Source organism: Rhodnius prolixus, unplaced genomic scaffold (assembly GCF_049639745.1).
Source record: "Rhodnius prolixus isolate KJV_2025 unplaced genomic scaffold, Rpr scaffold_2, whole genome shotgun sequence".
Classification (NCBI taxonomy): domain Eukaryota; kingdom Metazoa; phylum Arthropoda; class Insecta; order Hemiptera; family Reduviidae; genus Rhodnius; species Rhodnius prolixus.
In genome coordinates this window covers 49875154-49892539 of record NW_027411592.1, presented here as the reverse complement: position 1 = coordinate 49892539, position 17386 = coordinate 49875154, and the positions used below count along the sequence as shown (strand labels likewise).

Below are 17386 nucleotides of genomic sequence, written 5' to 3'. Positions count from 1 at the left end.
ATCTGTGATAGTCTACTCAAAAGGCCGCCCCTCTCCATTGTCCAATATTTAATAACTTCCAATGTGGTTATCATGACTTGTTTTGGTACGTCGTTGTCATGGGGACCGCTTATGCATCTATTAACAGCGTGTTTAGTGTGTATATGGACAATACTTAAACTTGTATGAAACCAATGATTTTGTCTGTCCAAAGCCATGAGAACAGTACTAAAATGGGTAGACAAAGTTAGCGACAGAGATAAACAAGAGCAAGGGTATTTACTTTTAATAATTACTTTTTTACAGTATTTTATGTATATTTTACTTTACAATTTTAGCTAGTCTTTTTTTCCACAGCGTATATGCACTTTGCTTCAATCCAGATGGAACTCACCTAGTAGCTGCTGCAGGTCAAACAGTTCTTGTTTACGATACAATTACAGGAAATCTTATACAACCACTTAAAGGTTTGAAAATGCTTTTATATGAATTCATAATGAGTTGTGCAAAATAAAAAGTCTCATCGCTTAGTTTCAAGTCTGTGCTAGCTTTAAATCCGTAGTTACTACTAGTATTATATAACTTTAGTTTACCAACAGAGTGATTAAAGGCTTTACTGAAACTTAAAGTTGCCTTCTTTTTTCTTTCAACACTAGTGTAATGCGCCCTACAGTCGGTGTTATAAAGTCGCTTTTCAGAAGTAAAAAAAAAAGCCATATGCAGTGGTATAGAAAACACTGCACACTGGTAGGACTTTTGAGAACTCCTACAAATGAAGATGGCTGGCAAGGTAATCTCCGTTCTGCAATCCAAAACATGCCACGAATTTACTTCGATGTAATTCGCGGAAGACGTCTTAAGGCTTTTTTTTCTTGGCGATTGTGAAGTGAGTTATAATTCTTTTAGCTTCGCTTAGCGCTAATGGGTGCTGTGCCTGGAGCTTTTGTGAGCAATCCTATATGTCCTGAAATTCATTGCAATTTTAGATTCATGTTTTTACGACACTACGAGCCTCTTCATTTCAATACATTTACGATCTCTCTGTTCAATGGCGAGGTGGTAAATACAATTGCTGAATTAGAGTCTTCTTAGAATACAATTCCTTTATCTCTTCCTTCTTTAAGGGTCTCTAAAGCAAGAGCAAGAACTGTCGCCCTCAACTTTCCTTTAAATTTCTTCCCAACCCGCCTAATGGGCAGAAGATCTGAAACTATCTGTGATATACCTTAAGTATTCCTTTTTTATTTCAGGACATAAAGATGTAGTATACTGTGTTGACTACTCAAAAGATGGAAAACGTTTTGCCTCTGGAAGTGCCGATAAGAATGTCATTATATGGAGTTCTAAACTTGAAGGAATAGTAAAATACAAGTTAGTTCTCTATATAATTTTAATAAGGTTTTCATTATTCGAGAGATAACTTTTAACAACAAACTCCATAAAATTCTTGTTTTAGTCACAATGATGCAGTGCAGTGCCTCGAATTTAATCCTGTGTCGGCGCAGTTAGCTAGTTGTGGATCAAATGAACTTGTGCTATGGTCTCCACAGTTAAAAGCTGTACAAAAACATAAATCTACATCTAGGATCCTTTGTTGTTCGTGGACACCAGACGGGCAGTACATAGCTCTCGGGTTGTCATGTGGAGCGGTTTCTGTAAGAAGTCGCTCAGGCGAACAAAAAGTGAGGATAGAACGACCAGGTGGTGAAGATACACCAGTTTGGGCAGTGGCATGGAGCCCAATAAAGTCTGTTTATATAAACTATAATAAATTTTGTATTTATTTATAAACTATTATTATTTTAAAAAATAATTACTGTTTTAATTTTTAAGTTGACTTAATTTTTTATTTTTCAAGGGAAGATAATGCTGATATTTTATGCATTACGGATTGGGGTCAGACCATGTCTTTTTATAATTTCAATGGAAAAATGGTTGGTGTATTATTTCTGAGTGCTTTCCTTAAAAAAAAAAAATCTACTAAATTATTTTTATTTGTATACTTTAGGTTGGTAAGGAAAGATCTCTTGGGTTTGAACCTTTATGTGTTCGTTACATTTCCAAAGGAGAGTTTATTCTGGTTAGTGGATGCAGTAAATCCTGCCATTTGTATACGAGAGAAGGCATCAAACTGGGCCAAATTGGTGAGAGTTACCAATCATGGATATGGTCTTGTGCAGCTAAACCTTCTGCATCTCATATTGTAAGTTATCCGATTAAACTACCACATTTTATCATAATAATATTTAATTCTTTTTAGTGGAACCCAATTTGTTGTGTGATTAAACTGAATTTGTAATTATCCGAAATCACAAATACCTGTATATTTTTTAATGTAATGGTTTGAGTTCATTGGCGCTGAATCGTGAATGCTCAGAAAGCTACTAGGTTCACTCTCATTGCTGTCAACTACATTCTATATTGTTGTTCCTACTACATTCTGTAGGAGGTAAATCTAAAGGCAGCACGCCTGGAGTTTGAGACAACAGTCGAGGATATATAAGGGCGAGTTCATCGCTAAGATAATACTACATAATTATTTTACTAAATTTTTAGGCTGTTGGGTGTCAAGATGGCAAAATATCTATGCTTCAAACGGTTTTCACTCAAGTACATGGCATTTATAAAGAAAAGTATGCCTACAGGTAATTATATAATGTTTTTATAGTTTAAGAGAATTTACTTATGTAAACTGGAGACCTGGCGATTTTGAACTGAAATGAATAGTATTATGGTCAGGTTCAGAGTCGTTTTAGTTTGTAAATTATATTTCATTTATTTATTTATTAAGTTATATTACTGTGTGTTTGTTATTCGTGTATATTGTTGTATTATAAAGATTTGAAATATTTGTCATGCGTTCGTATTTTTATATGTTCAGGCAATAAATAAATAAATAAATAAAATAAAAAACATATTTATGTATGTATCGCTCTTATATATACTCTTCACTCTGTTATATATATATATATAACATTTATATCAGAGAACTATATATATGTAAGAGAACTTAGTCATCATTTAATAAGTGAGGCAAGTGATATGATTAATAAATTATTTTATCAGGGAAAATCTGACAGACGTGATAATACAAAATTTACTTACGGATCAGAAGTTGCGTATTAAATGCAGAGATTTGGTAAAGAAGCTCGCAATTTACAAGCACAGGCTAGCTGTAAGTTTTTTCATTATATAATACTATATTATATAAAATAATATTTACATATATGTACATTTTATAACAAAATTTAAATTTAAGATAAGGATACCTAAATGTCTAGCTTATAAAAATTATCATTTAGAGTAATTTTTTCATTTCAAACATGTTTGCTTTTATGTTGATGTGATTAATTAGTTGACAAATAGCAAAAGTTTGTTTTACTTTAGTGGTGTAAAAAAAATTACTCTTTTACGAATTGCTTTGATTTGAACAACTTTCAATTATGTTACAATTCTGATCCTACTTCGACTGCGATACCTGATATGTAGTTAGACTTGAAGTCCACCGGACAAAATAGGCATTAAAGTTTAAAATGTGATTAGTTTCGAAGTGTTGTATAATATCGCAGATTTTATCTGTTGCAACGCGCATGTTTTTTGTATGCCTGACCGGTTTCAGATATTCATCTATCATTAGAGTTTATCATTTGTTCTGTGTAAGTGGGTGTCACAGCAGTTTTTTGAGTGTATTTTTATGATATTTTGTTTGTTTTTGTTTAAATTTATATCGCATTAATAAATTATAAACTTTTTTGGTCACTTAATAGTTAGTCTTTTTCACATTCAAATTAAACAAAATTCATTGTTCAATAATACACCATAAATTTATTTAGGTGCAGCTCGGAGATCGTATTACTATTTACGAATTGTACAATGGAGATGCTGGCGCAATGCATTACCGTTTAAAAGAAAAACTATCGACAAAAGTTGAATGCAGTTTGCTTGTTGTAACTTCAGGACATTTAATCCTTTGTCATGACCGAGTCCTACAGTGTATTACTTTCGGTGGTGTGCACGAAAGAGAGTGGGAAACTGATGCAAGTGTACGTTACATTCGTGTGATTGGTGGTCCACCAAACCGTGAAGGCTTGCTTATTGGTCTAGCAAATGGTCAGGTAATGTTTCAGACTTGATATTTTTTAACTGCTTGTTAGAAATAAATTCAATCCGCTGTTATATGTGATTGAATTTTAGGCATTATTGTTTGTTACTCCTTTTTAGTAGAACATGCAACATTTTAGAGCTTGAGCAAATAACATGATACTTAACTAAAATTATTCTAATATTAATATGTATTCGTTTAAATATGCAGGTATTAAAGATCTTCATTGATAATGCATTCCCTGTAGAACTTGTGAAATTAGAAACAGCAGTCAAATGTTTGGACATCAGTCCCAGTAGAAAAAAATTAGCCGTTGTCAGCGACAAAGACCAATGTTTGGTGTACAATTTATCTGATAAAGAACTACTTTTCCAGGTATGAGCGAGGTATACTGCAAAGTGAAATTTGCACTTAATCTAAGAAACGAGATTTGGTATAAATAAATACCTTTTTTTCCTTTTTTTTTAATTGCACTTAGGAAATGAATGCTAAATTTGTTGCTTGGAATACAAGTTGTGAAGATATGTTGTGTTTTTCTGGAAACAATACACTTAGCATAAAAGCAAGTAACTTTGCTGAGCATCAACTAAAAATTCAGGTAAGTTTGTTTGTGTTATGCAATACTATAAAATAAAATACTATTGATCAGAGCTACCTTTAAATTGTTTTTGTATTTCTGTATTTTTTTTTAAGGGATTCGTCGTAGGTTTTTGCAGTTCAAAGATATTTTGCTTTCATCAGAATAAAATGTCCACTATTGACGTACCTCTTTCAGCTCCAATGTATCAATACCTAGAAAAAAAACTTTTTAGGTATAGATAGAACTAATAAATATTGTATAACGTTATTCGTAAGATTGAAACATTTATTTATTTTGTAACTATTCAAATATATTTCAGAGAAGTCTATGAGATAGCATGTCTAGGCGTAACAGAGTGTGACTGGAAAACACTGGCCCACTCTGCTCTTGATTCGTTTAATCTTGAAATAGCAAGAAAGGCTTTTGTAAGAGTAAAAGATCTCACTTACCTGGAACTTATCCATGATATACAGGTCATTTAATATATTTTATCTTTCATTATGATATTTAAAATTCTGAGTGAGTTTTTAGAGTTTTATTTATCCTATCACTCAGCAGATGTTTTTAAGAAAGTGTAGAATATTAGTCGAATTATTTCAAATGATATTGATTTTAATCTTGGGTATGATGAAGTGAGCTTAATCACCCACGTGATGGCTATTTGTTGAAACCATCAAATCAATCCTTGCGATTCTAGATTTAATCCGTGAATGTAAAACTCTTCGATTGCTCTTGCCATTTACTAGAAAAAGATATGAAAACTACAAAATTAGAGAATAGAACATTAGGAATATTCCAAATTCAGGTGCTAAATAAATATCGCACTATTTCGTGGAAATCCGAATATCCCAAACTCAATTTGGATTAGTCTTTGGAGTAATTCAAATTGGAATTAGATTAGTCGACACGAGTTACAGATTAAATCAAGTTTGGTACACTTTAATATACAGATAAAATGTGTTACATTTTCATTTCAGTATTACTAATCTTAATGATATTTTAAGTGGGGGTTTAGTTATAAACGATTGCCTCAAGAATTTTGAGGGAGATTGACCAGAAATATAATTCGTGAGTAGTAAGTGGTGATGAGGATTTCAAAAGAATCCATTGACATGACTGTATTGTCTATTAGGTACTGATAGAATGGCTGTCTAGGGCACTTGGCTGAAAAGGCAGACCGAAGGGTCACCAAAAGAAAAAATATTAAAACCGAGAAAAATTGGCAAATGTACAATAGAATATTTTGTTGGTCCCCTGCTGAAAATATCGTTGAATTTTTCCTTTACAGCGTGCTTTTTGTCTTTCAATATCTCCAGTTTCTTAGATTAATCCGTAGTTAGAGATTGGTGTCTCAAGTTCACAAAAAGAGTTGGACTTACGCTACTCAAAGTTAATTTGGTTGTTAGGACATTTAATATTTGGTCTCTTTTTACATTTTAGACTAGACAAGAAAGAGGTGATAGAGAAAATGATGTTTTCTTAGCCGAGATCCTAAGTTATCGTGGGAAATTCAAGGAAGCTGGAAGAATGTATGCTAAAGCTGGGAGGCCTGAAAAGGCTCTGCAGATGTATACGGACTTGCGAATGTTTGATCTTGGGCAAGAATTTCTATCAGCAGCTGCGGCTGCAGGAGGTACTGACATGGACAAAAAGTCTCTATTAAGAAAGAAAGCCGATTGGGCAAATAATATTAATGAACCTCGTGCTGCTGCACAGATGTACCTTTCAGCTGGCGATACACTCAAAGCAGTTGACATAATGATTCAACATTCTTGGGTGGATATGTTAGTTATAGTTGTTAAACTAAGAACTCTTGAGTATCAGTTGTCCATTTCCATAATTATCTATTGCTAAAAAAAACTTTAGGTTGGTAGAAGTTGGTAGAAAAACCAGTAGCGGTGGTACGGATGCTGAAGTTGTTTTGAAGCGAATAGCAGGAGCATTACGATCAATGGGACAACTTGATCTTGCTGCAGAAATGTACAGAAAGCTAGGGGCTGACGAAAGTTTATTGGAAGTACACATTGAAGCTGGAAGATGGAGTGAAGCAATTGCTGCTTTGCATGATCTGCCCTCGCAAAGGGCTAAGGTCTATCTACCCTATGCTAGATATCTTGCTGAAAATGACAACTTTGTTCAAGCTCAAAAAGGTTGGTGAAATATATTTTTAAATATGTTTTCTTACATTGTAGTAGGCCTTGGAGAGGCCTAAGCTGAAAACCGTTCTCTTATGGGAACTATCTTTTATTTAATTTCAAATAGCGTATCATAAAGCTGGGCATCCAGAAGAAGCTTTCAGGGTTGTCAAGCATTTGACAGAGAATGCCATTATTGAATCTAGATTTAATGATGCCAGCTATTATTATTGGCTTCTAGCCAAACAAGCTCTGCAGTTAGTGAGGTAACTAATTTGCTTAATGTTTAAATGTTATACTAAGAAAAAATTTAAATCAACCATTGTATTTAATGCTAGTAAAAATTAGTGAAGTTTTTAATGAGAAATTAATCGAAAATTTATACAAATAAAAAGAGGCATCCATTTTTTCTCTTCAGTTTTTATTGAACTAATATAAACGTTTGTAAATTTTGCAGTGAAGGGCAACAAAATATGCTTCAGAAGTATTATGAATTTGAGAAGTATGCCACGATTTATTATGCTTACCATTCCATCCAACGGTACTCGGTAATTATATGAATTTTTTCCATGTGTATTATTCCGAGTTATTTTTTTTTTGTAACAATTCTTCCTATTAATATTGGTTTTATGACTAAAATTTAGATGTTGACCAACTCCTTTTAATTTTCGCTGCTTCACTTTTGGTGGTTTTTGAATTGTTTCTGCACTTAAATTGCATAATAAAATGACAATTTAGAGCATTCAAAAATTACAGACCCAGATCTTCCCAAAATAATTATTTCTGGAAAATGAATGTATACTAATTTATACCTACGTATATAAAGTAAAATCAAATAGATTGGTAATTTTTCAAAAAGCACTTAATCTGGATGTATTTAAAATATGTATCCACAAACCAGTTTTAAAATCTACTTTAAAAACATCAAAATGCAGAAACTGTAGCCATTTCAATCAAGATTTATTAGCCGTATATTTAAGTGGTTTGTTATATATTTAATTAAATATCTAATAAAAATTATTAAATGAATTTAATATATGTGAATATTGTTGTAATTACACTGTGATAAGGCCCAGATAAACATTGAAAGAAAAAATTAATTTATAGGTCAGCGTATAAGAACTTTTACCTCTCTCTTCCTCTTTCAGTTGAAGAAGTCTTAAGCTTAAGAAAGCGCATATTATGTTAAAATATTATTATAATTTTTCAGGAAGAACCATTCACTGCATACTCTTTAGAAGATCTCTTTAACATTGCTCGTTACCTTATGCAAGAAACCAAAGTTATCCAGCCACCTGGAGTTTCACAATTGTATCCTTACATTATTGAGGTTTGTGTACAGCAGAGCTTAATCTAGTATGGCAGAAAAAGGGAAAATTGATACTGAGGCATGAAAATGAACAGCAGTTTTATTGGAAGCTGATGTACAGTTTTCATGTATTTGTGTGTGAAGTAGGTCGAGTTGAGTTAAAATGCAGTTTGCAAGCAAGGATATGCTAACAAAGTAATAATATGAATATCACTTTTCTCTGATCTCCTGTGAGTAGTTTATAAGTGTTATTTGTTGTTTTTTTTTGCGCCTGAACTTCTATATTTCATTTGCATTAATCCTTAACATTAATATAATAAATATAAAGTGCTTTGCTATTGGCTGTGACGAAATTGGCACGACCTCTTGGAGCATACAAATTGGCTAGGCAAGTGCTTAGTAAGATACATACATTGCGAATTCCCCCTAAATATCAGGTCAGTATTTAACAAACAATTTAAGTATGTACATTATTACAACAAAATTTTATCGTAAATTATATTAGGTTTTCATTGTACTCCAGTGGCATTAACTTCTTATCTTAATATTTTTATTTGTCTTATATTATTTTTGTGATTTTGTTCATTATTATTATTTAGGAAGGAGGGTTCTACGATAGCTAAGCGGTTAGATTCTAAGTCTACAAAACTAAGATATATTATTGATATTGTGCAAACTGTGAATAGATTCTTGATCCTGGCCTTTGGCTTTATTTGTTGTATGTGAAATTTACAGTAAAGTACAGGGTTACTCTAAATTATTGTAGCAATTAAAGGAATGTACTGTAGCTTCATTATTTGTCATATTAATACAAAATTTAACTGTTATATAAACAAGTTTTGTTTTGTTGGCCTCACAAGTGCTATTACTTTATTACAAGTGCATTATTGGTTTGAGCACGCAGTTGTGGTAGATTTGCTGGTAGAGGAGTCATAAACTCTGAATCTTTCACATAATTCTATACAAAAAATCACATGGGGTTTACAGCAGGAGAACGTGGTGGCAATGACAGGAATTGCTGATCATTTTCTCACCATGTCCGAACTTTTTCCCCCATTGCTTTTCCTCCAACATCTTAATGAAAGTGGGGTGGAGCACTATTTCACTGCTGGTTCTTCTGAAGCCCTCACAGTAGGTTTTCACTGAGGCATGAACCAATTTTGCTGCTTATCTAGGAACGTGTTTCCTGTAAGAAGGGGCCGTAATCTTTAAATTGCGCAGGACACATCATCTTTGCGTAAGTCAATGCCGTAGAGTTTTTGGACCCCCAGATTCCCGCATTGTGTCTGATCTCTCTGTCATTCACAAAATTCTTTCATCGCAAAAGATTAGTTTTTTTAGAAAACCCAACCTCATTTTTAAGCTCTTGTAACCGTGTCAAAAATTCAAATTGTCAGCAGATTGCAGCGATTTCCAGCGGTAAGGTTTCATCAAGGCCTCAATTGTTTTCTTAAAATCAACCGAAAGGTCGATTGTGGAATGTGTCAGCAAAACAAAACCAGATGATTTTTTTTCTGTATGATTGTTCAGTTTTGTGTTAATATATAAAATAATGTAGCTGCAGTGCATTAGTGAAATTGCTTCTTCTCGTGTTTTTAAATACATGTTTTTTCTTTGATTTTGTTTGCCATCCATCTCTTTACGAAGTAAATAAAAAAAATTTGAATTGGCTCTGTGCTTCAGAAATATGATGAACCGTGGTATTATAACTGTGCCCTCTAAAGCCTGCATAACTTTCTTTCCATTATATACGGACTTAAAACCTATTTTTTAACAAAACTATGTTTAGGAATATGTAGATACATTAAGTCTAATGGTAAAAGGGAAACCGTATCATGACAATGAAGACTTGCTAATCATGTGCTATCGATGTTCAAGTTATAATCCCCTAATGACGCCACATACTGCGAGACCGAATGCTTGCACCAATTGTGGACAACAATTCGTACATTCTTTTGTAACATTTGGTAAGAACATATTTATTTATTTTTTCAAGAAGATTAGCCAAACTTTTAACTAATTAAGAAAGGATCATTGTTCCAAAATATTAAACAAATTGAAGATTTGATAGAATTGATGATAGAATGGTTTTTAAATTGAGAAGACACGTTATAAATTCTTAAGACTTTATTTAAGCAAAACACTAATCACATAAAAGGGCACAATACAAAATACAGAACGTATTATAATTTACACTTAGTTAGAATAAGACTCCATTTTACCGACGCTATGTTCTGGCGGCAATTACTATTGTAGAATTTCCCTCTAACATTAAAATTTCCCTTTAACACTCCTCCTAAATTTTAATTATTCTTTAAAATAACTTTATTCACTTATTCCTAAGCAACTTCTAAAGTATTCGAATTTTCTTCTTTGAAGTGGCTTGGTCAATAAATCTCCAAGTTGTTCATTTGTACTGATGTGTTCGATTTCAATTTCTTCTCCTAGTTTCTCCTTAATAAAATGATACTTGGTGTCAATATGTTTAGTACGTTTTGACGCTTTTCCATCTTCTTGATTAATCATATAAATTGCGCTTTGATTGTCTACGTATAGTGGTATAGGAAAATCATTCACTGCTTCCAATTCTAAGCCGAACTTTTTTATAAATAACACATCTCGAATAGCTTCACTTGCTGAGACGAACTCTGCTTCTGCAGTCGAAAGTGCCACTGTTTTCTGCTTTCTGGATGCCCACGATATTGCTCCTCCTGAATACATCAAAACATATCCAGATGTTGATCTTCGATCTTCCACGCTGCCTGCAAAATCTGCATCGCTGTACAGGATTAATTCACTTGCGCCATTGTAGTTGATACCATAGTTAATAGTACCACGGAGATACCTTAATATCCTTTTTGCTTGAAGCCAATGTTCTGACTTTGGACTCTACATATCTACTGAGATAGTTTACTGCGAATGATATGTCTGGTCTAGTCATAGTTGACAAATACAACAGGCTTCCTATCAGCTCACGATACGGTTTTCCTTCAGCAATTGTATCGGATGTATTTTTCAAAGTTTCCATCGGAGTGTAGGTTGAGTTTGCATAATTCATGTTAAAAGTGTGAAGAATTTTCTTCGTATACTGACTCTGGTTGATGAGAATTGATCCATCCTTCCGCTGTTTTATTTCAATACCTAAGTATTTATTAGCTTCTCCCCAGGTAGCTTCAAACGTTTTGTTTAATTCCAACATTAGTTGTTCAATTTCATACAGATTTTCTCCTATTACCAATCCATCATCTACATACAGGCAATTATAATTCCTGATGACTTGTTAAAAAATACGCATGAATCGGACTTTAATACTTTAAAATTTTTAGTTTCAAGAAAAGATTTAAATTTTTCTCCCCATTTCCTTGGAGCTTGTTTTAATCCATAAAGACTTTTCTTTAGTAGACATACTTTGTTTTCATTACATTTCTTAACGAAACCTTCGGGTTGTGTAATATATATCGTTTCATCTAATTCTCCATGTAAGAAGGCCGTTTTTATATCAAACTGAAGTATTTTAAATTTTTTCTTTACTGCATGAGCAATTAGAAATCTTATAGAATCATGTTGTGCAACAGGAGCATATGTTTCTTGAAAATCTAATCCTTTTACCTGCTGAAAACCTCGCACAACCAACCTTGCTTTATGCTTCTCTATGGTGCCATCTTTCTTGTATTTCTTTCGAAAAACCCACTTAGTTGTTAACGGTACTTTATCTTCAGGTAGATCCACAATTTGCCATGTTTTATTTTTATGTAGTGCATCGATTTCTTCTTGCATTGCTTGTTTCCAATTTGGGTTAATTAAAGCTTCTGATGTAGATAAATTCTCACATTCTCCAATTAATAGATAATTTTCCAAATCTGGTGGTTTCTTTAATAACCTTCTGTCTCTCAGACTATACTGCTCGTTTTTCTTTTTCTGTTCATTTTCTTGGTTTGTTTTTCGTTTTTCTTTATCTTCTCTTTCAATTTGTATAGTTTCAGTTTCTTTCGTTTCTTTATTTTCTCCTCCCTGCTTTTCACCATATATATCTTCTTTCTCTTCAGACAACAATGTTGATTCCTTTTGTTCTTCATAATTCTTATATTCATTACTAATTTGGTTATTACAAATATCAAGGGATATTGCTTTCTCATGTGTTGATTGAACAAAGATGACGTCTCGTTCTACTTCAACTTCACCTTTTTCTGGGAAATAGATTCTAAAGCCTTTCGAAGATTCACTGTAACCAATAAATAGTCCTTTTTTACTTTTAGGGTCTCATTTAAGTCGCTTCTGCTTCGGCACATGCACAAAAACAGTTTCACCAAAAACATGTAACTTACCAATGTCTATCTTTCCTCCAGACCAAACTTCTAATGGAGTTTTCTTTTCTATACTGCTTTTGCCAGTCATGTTTATAGTATATACTGCAGTGTTTACTGCTTCTGCCCAAAGTGATTTCGGCAAGCTTTTGGCATGAATCAGGGTCCTAGCGGCTTCAACAATTGTTCTCATTTCTCTCTCTATTCTGCCGTTTTGTTCTGGTGAATACTTACAAGAGACTTGGTGTAAAATACCTTCTTTATTTGTTATTTCTTTTACATAAGAATTGAGTATTTCTGTTCCATTGTCAGATCTTATGATTTTAATGCGATGATTCACATTGTATTTTACAAAATTTACACACATTTTAATTTTGTCTTTTACTTCACTTTTATTTCTTAAAAAATAAACCATTCTGGTGACTAAGATCATCCTTAACGAGTAAAAAATATCGAGATCCTCCTAAAGAATCTTCTTCCATCGGTCCACAAAGATCTATATGTAAAATTTCTCCAGGTTTAGTTGCTCTTGAAGCACTTGCTTTAAAGGGTAATCTATGTTGTTTGCCAATCATACAGGATTCGCAAAAGAAATTTTTATCATCTATGAACTCTGTTCCAGTTAATTCCAAAATTTTTCTGACTTGAGTGACATTTTGATGTGCAAATTTTTCATGATAGGTTCTTAAGCATTCAATCTTTTTTGCGCTGTAACAGGTTATAGAACTTGTAGGTAACTTAAAATCCATATAAAATAATTTTTCCTTTTTATTTCCAATTGCATAGACCAAATTATTCTTTATAATTTTACAATCATTTTTCTCATAGATCATACTATAGCCCATTTCTGTAGCTGCACTGGTAGAAAATAAATTAAATTTTAAGTTGGGGACATACAGCACTTTGGTAAGATCAGTAGGATTGTAAGTTTTACCATTGTATGCTAATATTTCAACTTTACCTTGTCCAAGAGCTTGTAGAAAAGAACCATCTCCAATTTTAATTGATAAGGGTTCATCAAATTTCTTGTATTCTTCAAACCATTCCTTTTTGATACACATATGATCACTTGCTCCGCTGTCCGCAATCCAGGAGTGTTCATCAGCTAAGATTTCAATCAAATTTAAACTAATAAAGGCTGCTTTCTTCTTATGTTCATAATTAGTATTTCTATTGTGTTTATATTCTTCTTTTTGAGACTTAATCGGGCAATCAGCAATAAAGTGTCCTATACGACCACAAAAATGGCAAGGAAATTTCTTATTTGCCGGCTTCTGAAAGTTATTTGATTGTTGATACTTTTCCTTTTGTTTAGAGTATCTGTTCATCCTCTTTGAAGTAAAGGCATTTACGTTATTAACATTTAAACTTTCATTTTCTTTCATTCTACCTTCTTCAATAAATAGACGAGAAGTTAGGTTACTTAACGTTCTTTGTTCTTCAGATACAGATTCCCAAGCTGACACAAAATGTTTATATTCTGGTGGTAACGACGACAAAATCTTGGTCATTAACATTGTATCACTAATGCTCTCTTTTTGTGCTTTCAATTTAGCTACTAAAATTTCTAAATCTGATATATGTGTTCCCAAACCTCGATTTTTAAACTGATATTCAAAAAATTGCTTCTGTAAAAGATAATTTCCTACATTTGATTGTTGCTCAAATAAGCTACATAATTTATTCCACATTTCATATGACGTTTTGCAGTTCAGCAAATATGATATAATTCTGTCCTCAATAAGTGTTATAATAAGTCCCTGAGCTCTTTCATCATTACGAACTTTTTCAGTTTCTGTTGCTTCTATTTGTGGAGTTACTATACAGCCTAACCAGCCCTTTGATTTCAGCAAAATTTCCACTTGGAATTTCCATAAGTTCCAATTTTCATTGCCTCTTAATTTATTAATAGGTAATGTTCCTTTTACTACTTCCATTTTGCTTTGATTCGACTCAGTAAAAAATATCAACTTCCACTGATAATAAACTAAAACTTTTAAGAGATATTTCTGGGCTCATAACCTGATAGAATTGATGATAGAATGGTTCTTAAATTGAGAAGACACGTTATAAATTCTTAAGACTTTATTTAAGCAAAACACTAATCACATAAAAGGGCACAATACAAAATACAGAACGTATTATAATTTACACTTAGTTAGAATAAGACTCCATTTTACCGACGCTATGTTCTGGCGGCAATTACTATTGTAGAATTTCCCTCTAACATTAAAATTTCCCTTTAACAAGATTACTTACTTATTTATTATTTGGCTGCGTGCCCTCTTAGTTCAAGGATTGCCAAGTTGTCCACTATTGAACGGTGAACTGTTTTAAGAGGCTCCTAAGAAGAGATATCTAAGGGCAGGCAGGTTAAAAAATATATTAATGTTAATGGAAATAAAAAATTTAATCTTAAATTCTGAAGTAAAAATAGTAAATTTTGTTACTAAGAACTATATTAATCTACAAATCTGTGCAGCAGGTCTCAATATTCTGTGAGGTGTTATATCGTCTGAGTTCCTTTTAAAGAGTAAACATTTTCGGCATCTTAACGAACATCTTTTCTGAGGCCTAAAAAATAAATTTAAAAAAAATGTTGAGGTCTATAACACCTCTTTTTATGTTTATTGATTATCAGGTTTTTCAAAGTGATTTTAAGGCGTCAATGTTTATTATTACTTCTGTAACAATTATTCGTATGATAAATTCACTTGTTTTTGTATTATGTCTTTTTAGAAGTTTTACCTTTGGTTGAATTTTATTTGGAAGAAGGATTGAGCGAATCAGAAGCAATTAGGCTTTTAGAAAGCCCTTCCGATGATAATGATTCATCCTGGACTCAAAATATCGATTCAAATGTACAAAGCATGAGATTGGACGAATCTTCTCCTAGACCTGATCCATTTTCAGCTAGAATCATCAGCTATGATGTAATGTTATTTTTTATGAAGATATTTTTAATTTTTAAACAAGTACTGTATTGAATTGCGTTCAGCAGGGCTCTTCATCTGATGATTTAGTACCTGTAATAGCTAACCGAGCAAGTTTACGAGCACTGGATATTAGTAATGTTATTATTTGTCGCTACCCGAAACCATTAGGTGTCAGATTCTATAGAAATCTTCTTCCAGATGTTCAAGTTACTGCTTGCCCACATTGTCACAAGGTAAATAATATAAATTAAATATAAAACATACATAGACCGAAAAGCGGAGATGGAACTTTTTTGAAAACATAAATAAATAAAAGTAAGCAGTTGTTGATTTTATCCATTCATCACATGCAGTTTTTTCTGTTTCTGACCGGTTTTCGATTTTCATCAGTAACAGAAACATAGTGGAAATCAAATTCATTATACCCAGCTGGGGAATCAACCTCAGATGATAGATAAAAATGCGAAACCGATTAGAAACAGGAAAACATGCAGCTGCGACAAATAAATACTTATGTCCAGTACTGCAGGCCCAACCATTTTCATATGAACCAACTTTCATCACTGTCTGCTCAAAATGAATTGACCATCATGATTTTTAGAACGCTTAAGTTTTGCATTTATTTCACAGTATACTATATAATTCCAAAATAAAATGGCCTTAGAAAAAGAGAGAATTGTTAAGTTCATTTGCGACAAAACTTCATGAATTATTCCCTATTTTACCCGTTCTCAAGAATACTGTGCCCATTTTATAATTTTTCATACTTCAAGATACTGGTCACAACTACTGGGGGCTAGAACTATTGTACAACAAATCTAATTACAGAAATCGGAAGTTCATTAATTTTTCATAAGATGACCATATCATTTAGCCTATAATTATGAAAGAGCTTTAAATTACTTTAATGTTATAATTTTCAAAAATTGAAATACTTCATATCACTATCGGTGTTTCTTTTTAAACAATAACCTGTTAAAATCCTCAAAATATTAGTCAGTTAACGCACTTCAGATTCATGTGTTATTTTGACTTTTATTGTAAGGAATGTCTGCGTAAAGTGCAAAACAAAAAACGTTGTGGAAAATGAAAGTGGAAGAAGTGTAAATATAAGAATGACAATATTTTTTTTTATTATTTCTTTTTTAGATTTTGAATCCCATTTACAGAAAAACTAAAAAAGAAAATAAAGACGAGGAGAATTACTAATAATTAATGAAATCTTTGATCTACATTAAAAAAAATGTTGCAACTATTGTACTGTTAAACATTCTGCCCTAATCTAGATTAGAGAATTTTCCTTATATTGTGGGCGTTTTTTTACGCTTAACGAATTCTATTTAAAGAATAATCAATTTGACTTACAGATATTTCATGTTGACGATTATGAATCTAGCCTTCTGGAAAAAGGTTTCTGCCCTTTCTGCCGAGTCTCTGCTGATTCAAATGAGGATTTGGAAAGTTTATAGAAATAATAATGATGTATCTTGTATTATTATTATTTTTTTAATGCCCTTGGTTGTATAATTGTATTTTAAAACCGATATAGCCAAATTCTTCGTCAGTGCCTTGACATATTTCTGAGAAAAGATTTTTGTAGATTAATTTTCTATTGGAAAATTATATCTGAACTACTTTCTTTTCTGGACCTTGATTCTCGTTTAAATATTTTATACATTTTATCCAAAGAACAATGATCCTTATCACAAACAAAAAAAGAAAAAAGTAAACAACTTTCTTTACCGGTTTATTGAACTACTGTAAGACTTTATTTATTTATTTATTTTTTGATTTAAATTGTTATATTTGAGAAACCGGCTTTAAATAATTTTTTAAAAGACCAAAATAAAATAAAAAATCAACTAATTTTATTGTTTTTCTGATTCCTCTTAAGTCTTAAGATTTATCAGAAATTTTCTTATTCTTTTTGCGTGGAAACATTGATAATTTTTTTCACATTTGCAATTTTAATCGAAAGAAAATGAAATTGGAAGAACTTAGAAAGTTAATTTTAAAAAACTCACATCAAAGATATTAGTTC

General features: G+C 32.1%; 1 protein-coding gene across 2 annotated transcripts; it reads left to right on the top strand.

Moving 5' to 3' along the window:
* The first annotated feature begins 64 nt into the window (after positions 1–64).
* On the top strand, positions 65–17310 carry Oseg1 (intraflagellar transport protein Oseg1). Of its 2 annotated transcripts, none has more exons than XM_074119779.1 (23): positions 65–254; positions 337–446; positions 1230–1350; positions 1436–1726; positions 1838–1913; positions 1988–2182; positions 2536–2624; positions 3046–3154; positions 3813–4094; positions 4292–4456; positions 4560–4679; positions 4775–4893; positions 4981–5134; positions 6102–6445; positions 6528–6811; positions 6924–7062; positions 7254–7344; positions 8007–8107; positions 8434–8542; positions 9895–10072; positions 15149–15342; positions 15411–15578; positions 16713–17310. In XM_074119779.1, the coding sequence occupies exons 1-23, from the start codon at positions 196–198 to the stop codon at positions 16812–16814; spliced, it is 3600 nt and encodes a 1199-aa protein (XP_073975880.1). In that variant the 5' UTR covers positions 65–195; the 3' UTR covers positions 16815–17310. The 2 variants fall into 2 exon arrangements, with proteins under 2 accessions (XP_073975880.1, XP_073975879.1); XM_074119778.1 differs by having other exon boundaries at positions 322–446.
* The last annotated feature ends 76 nt before the right edge of the window (positions 17311–17386 follow it).

Excerpts from the sequence above, each read along its gene's own strand:
- Oseg1 (XM_074119778.1), top strand. The coding sequence starts at position 196 with ATGAGAACAGTACTAAAATGGGTAGACAAAGTTAGCGACAGAGATAAA. Across the intron at positions 1,727-1,837 it reads GTGGCATGGAGCCCAATAAA|GGAAGATAATGCTGATATTT; the intron begins GTCTGTTTATAT and ends TTATTTTTCAAG. Across the intron at positions 4,680-4,774 it reads AGCATCAACTAAAAATTCAG|GGATTCGTCGTAGGTTTTTG; the intron begins GTAAGTTTGTTT and ends TTTTTTTTTAAG.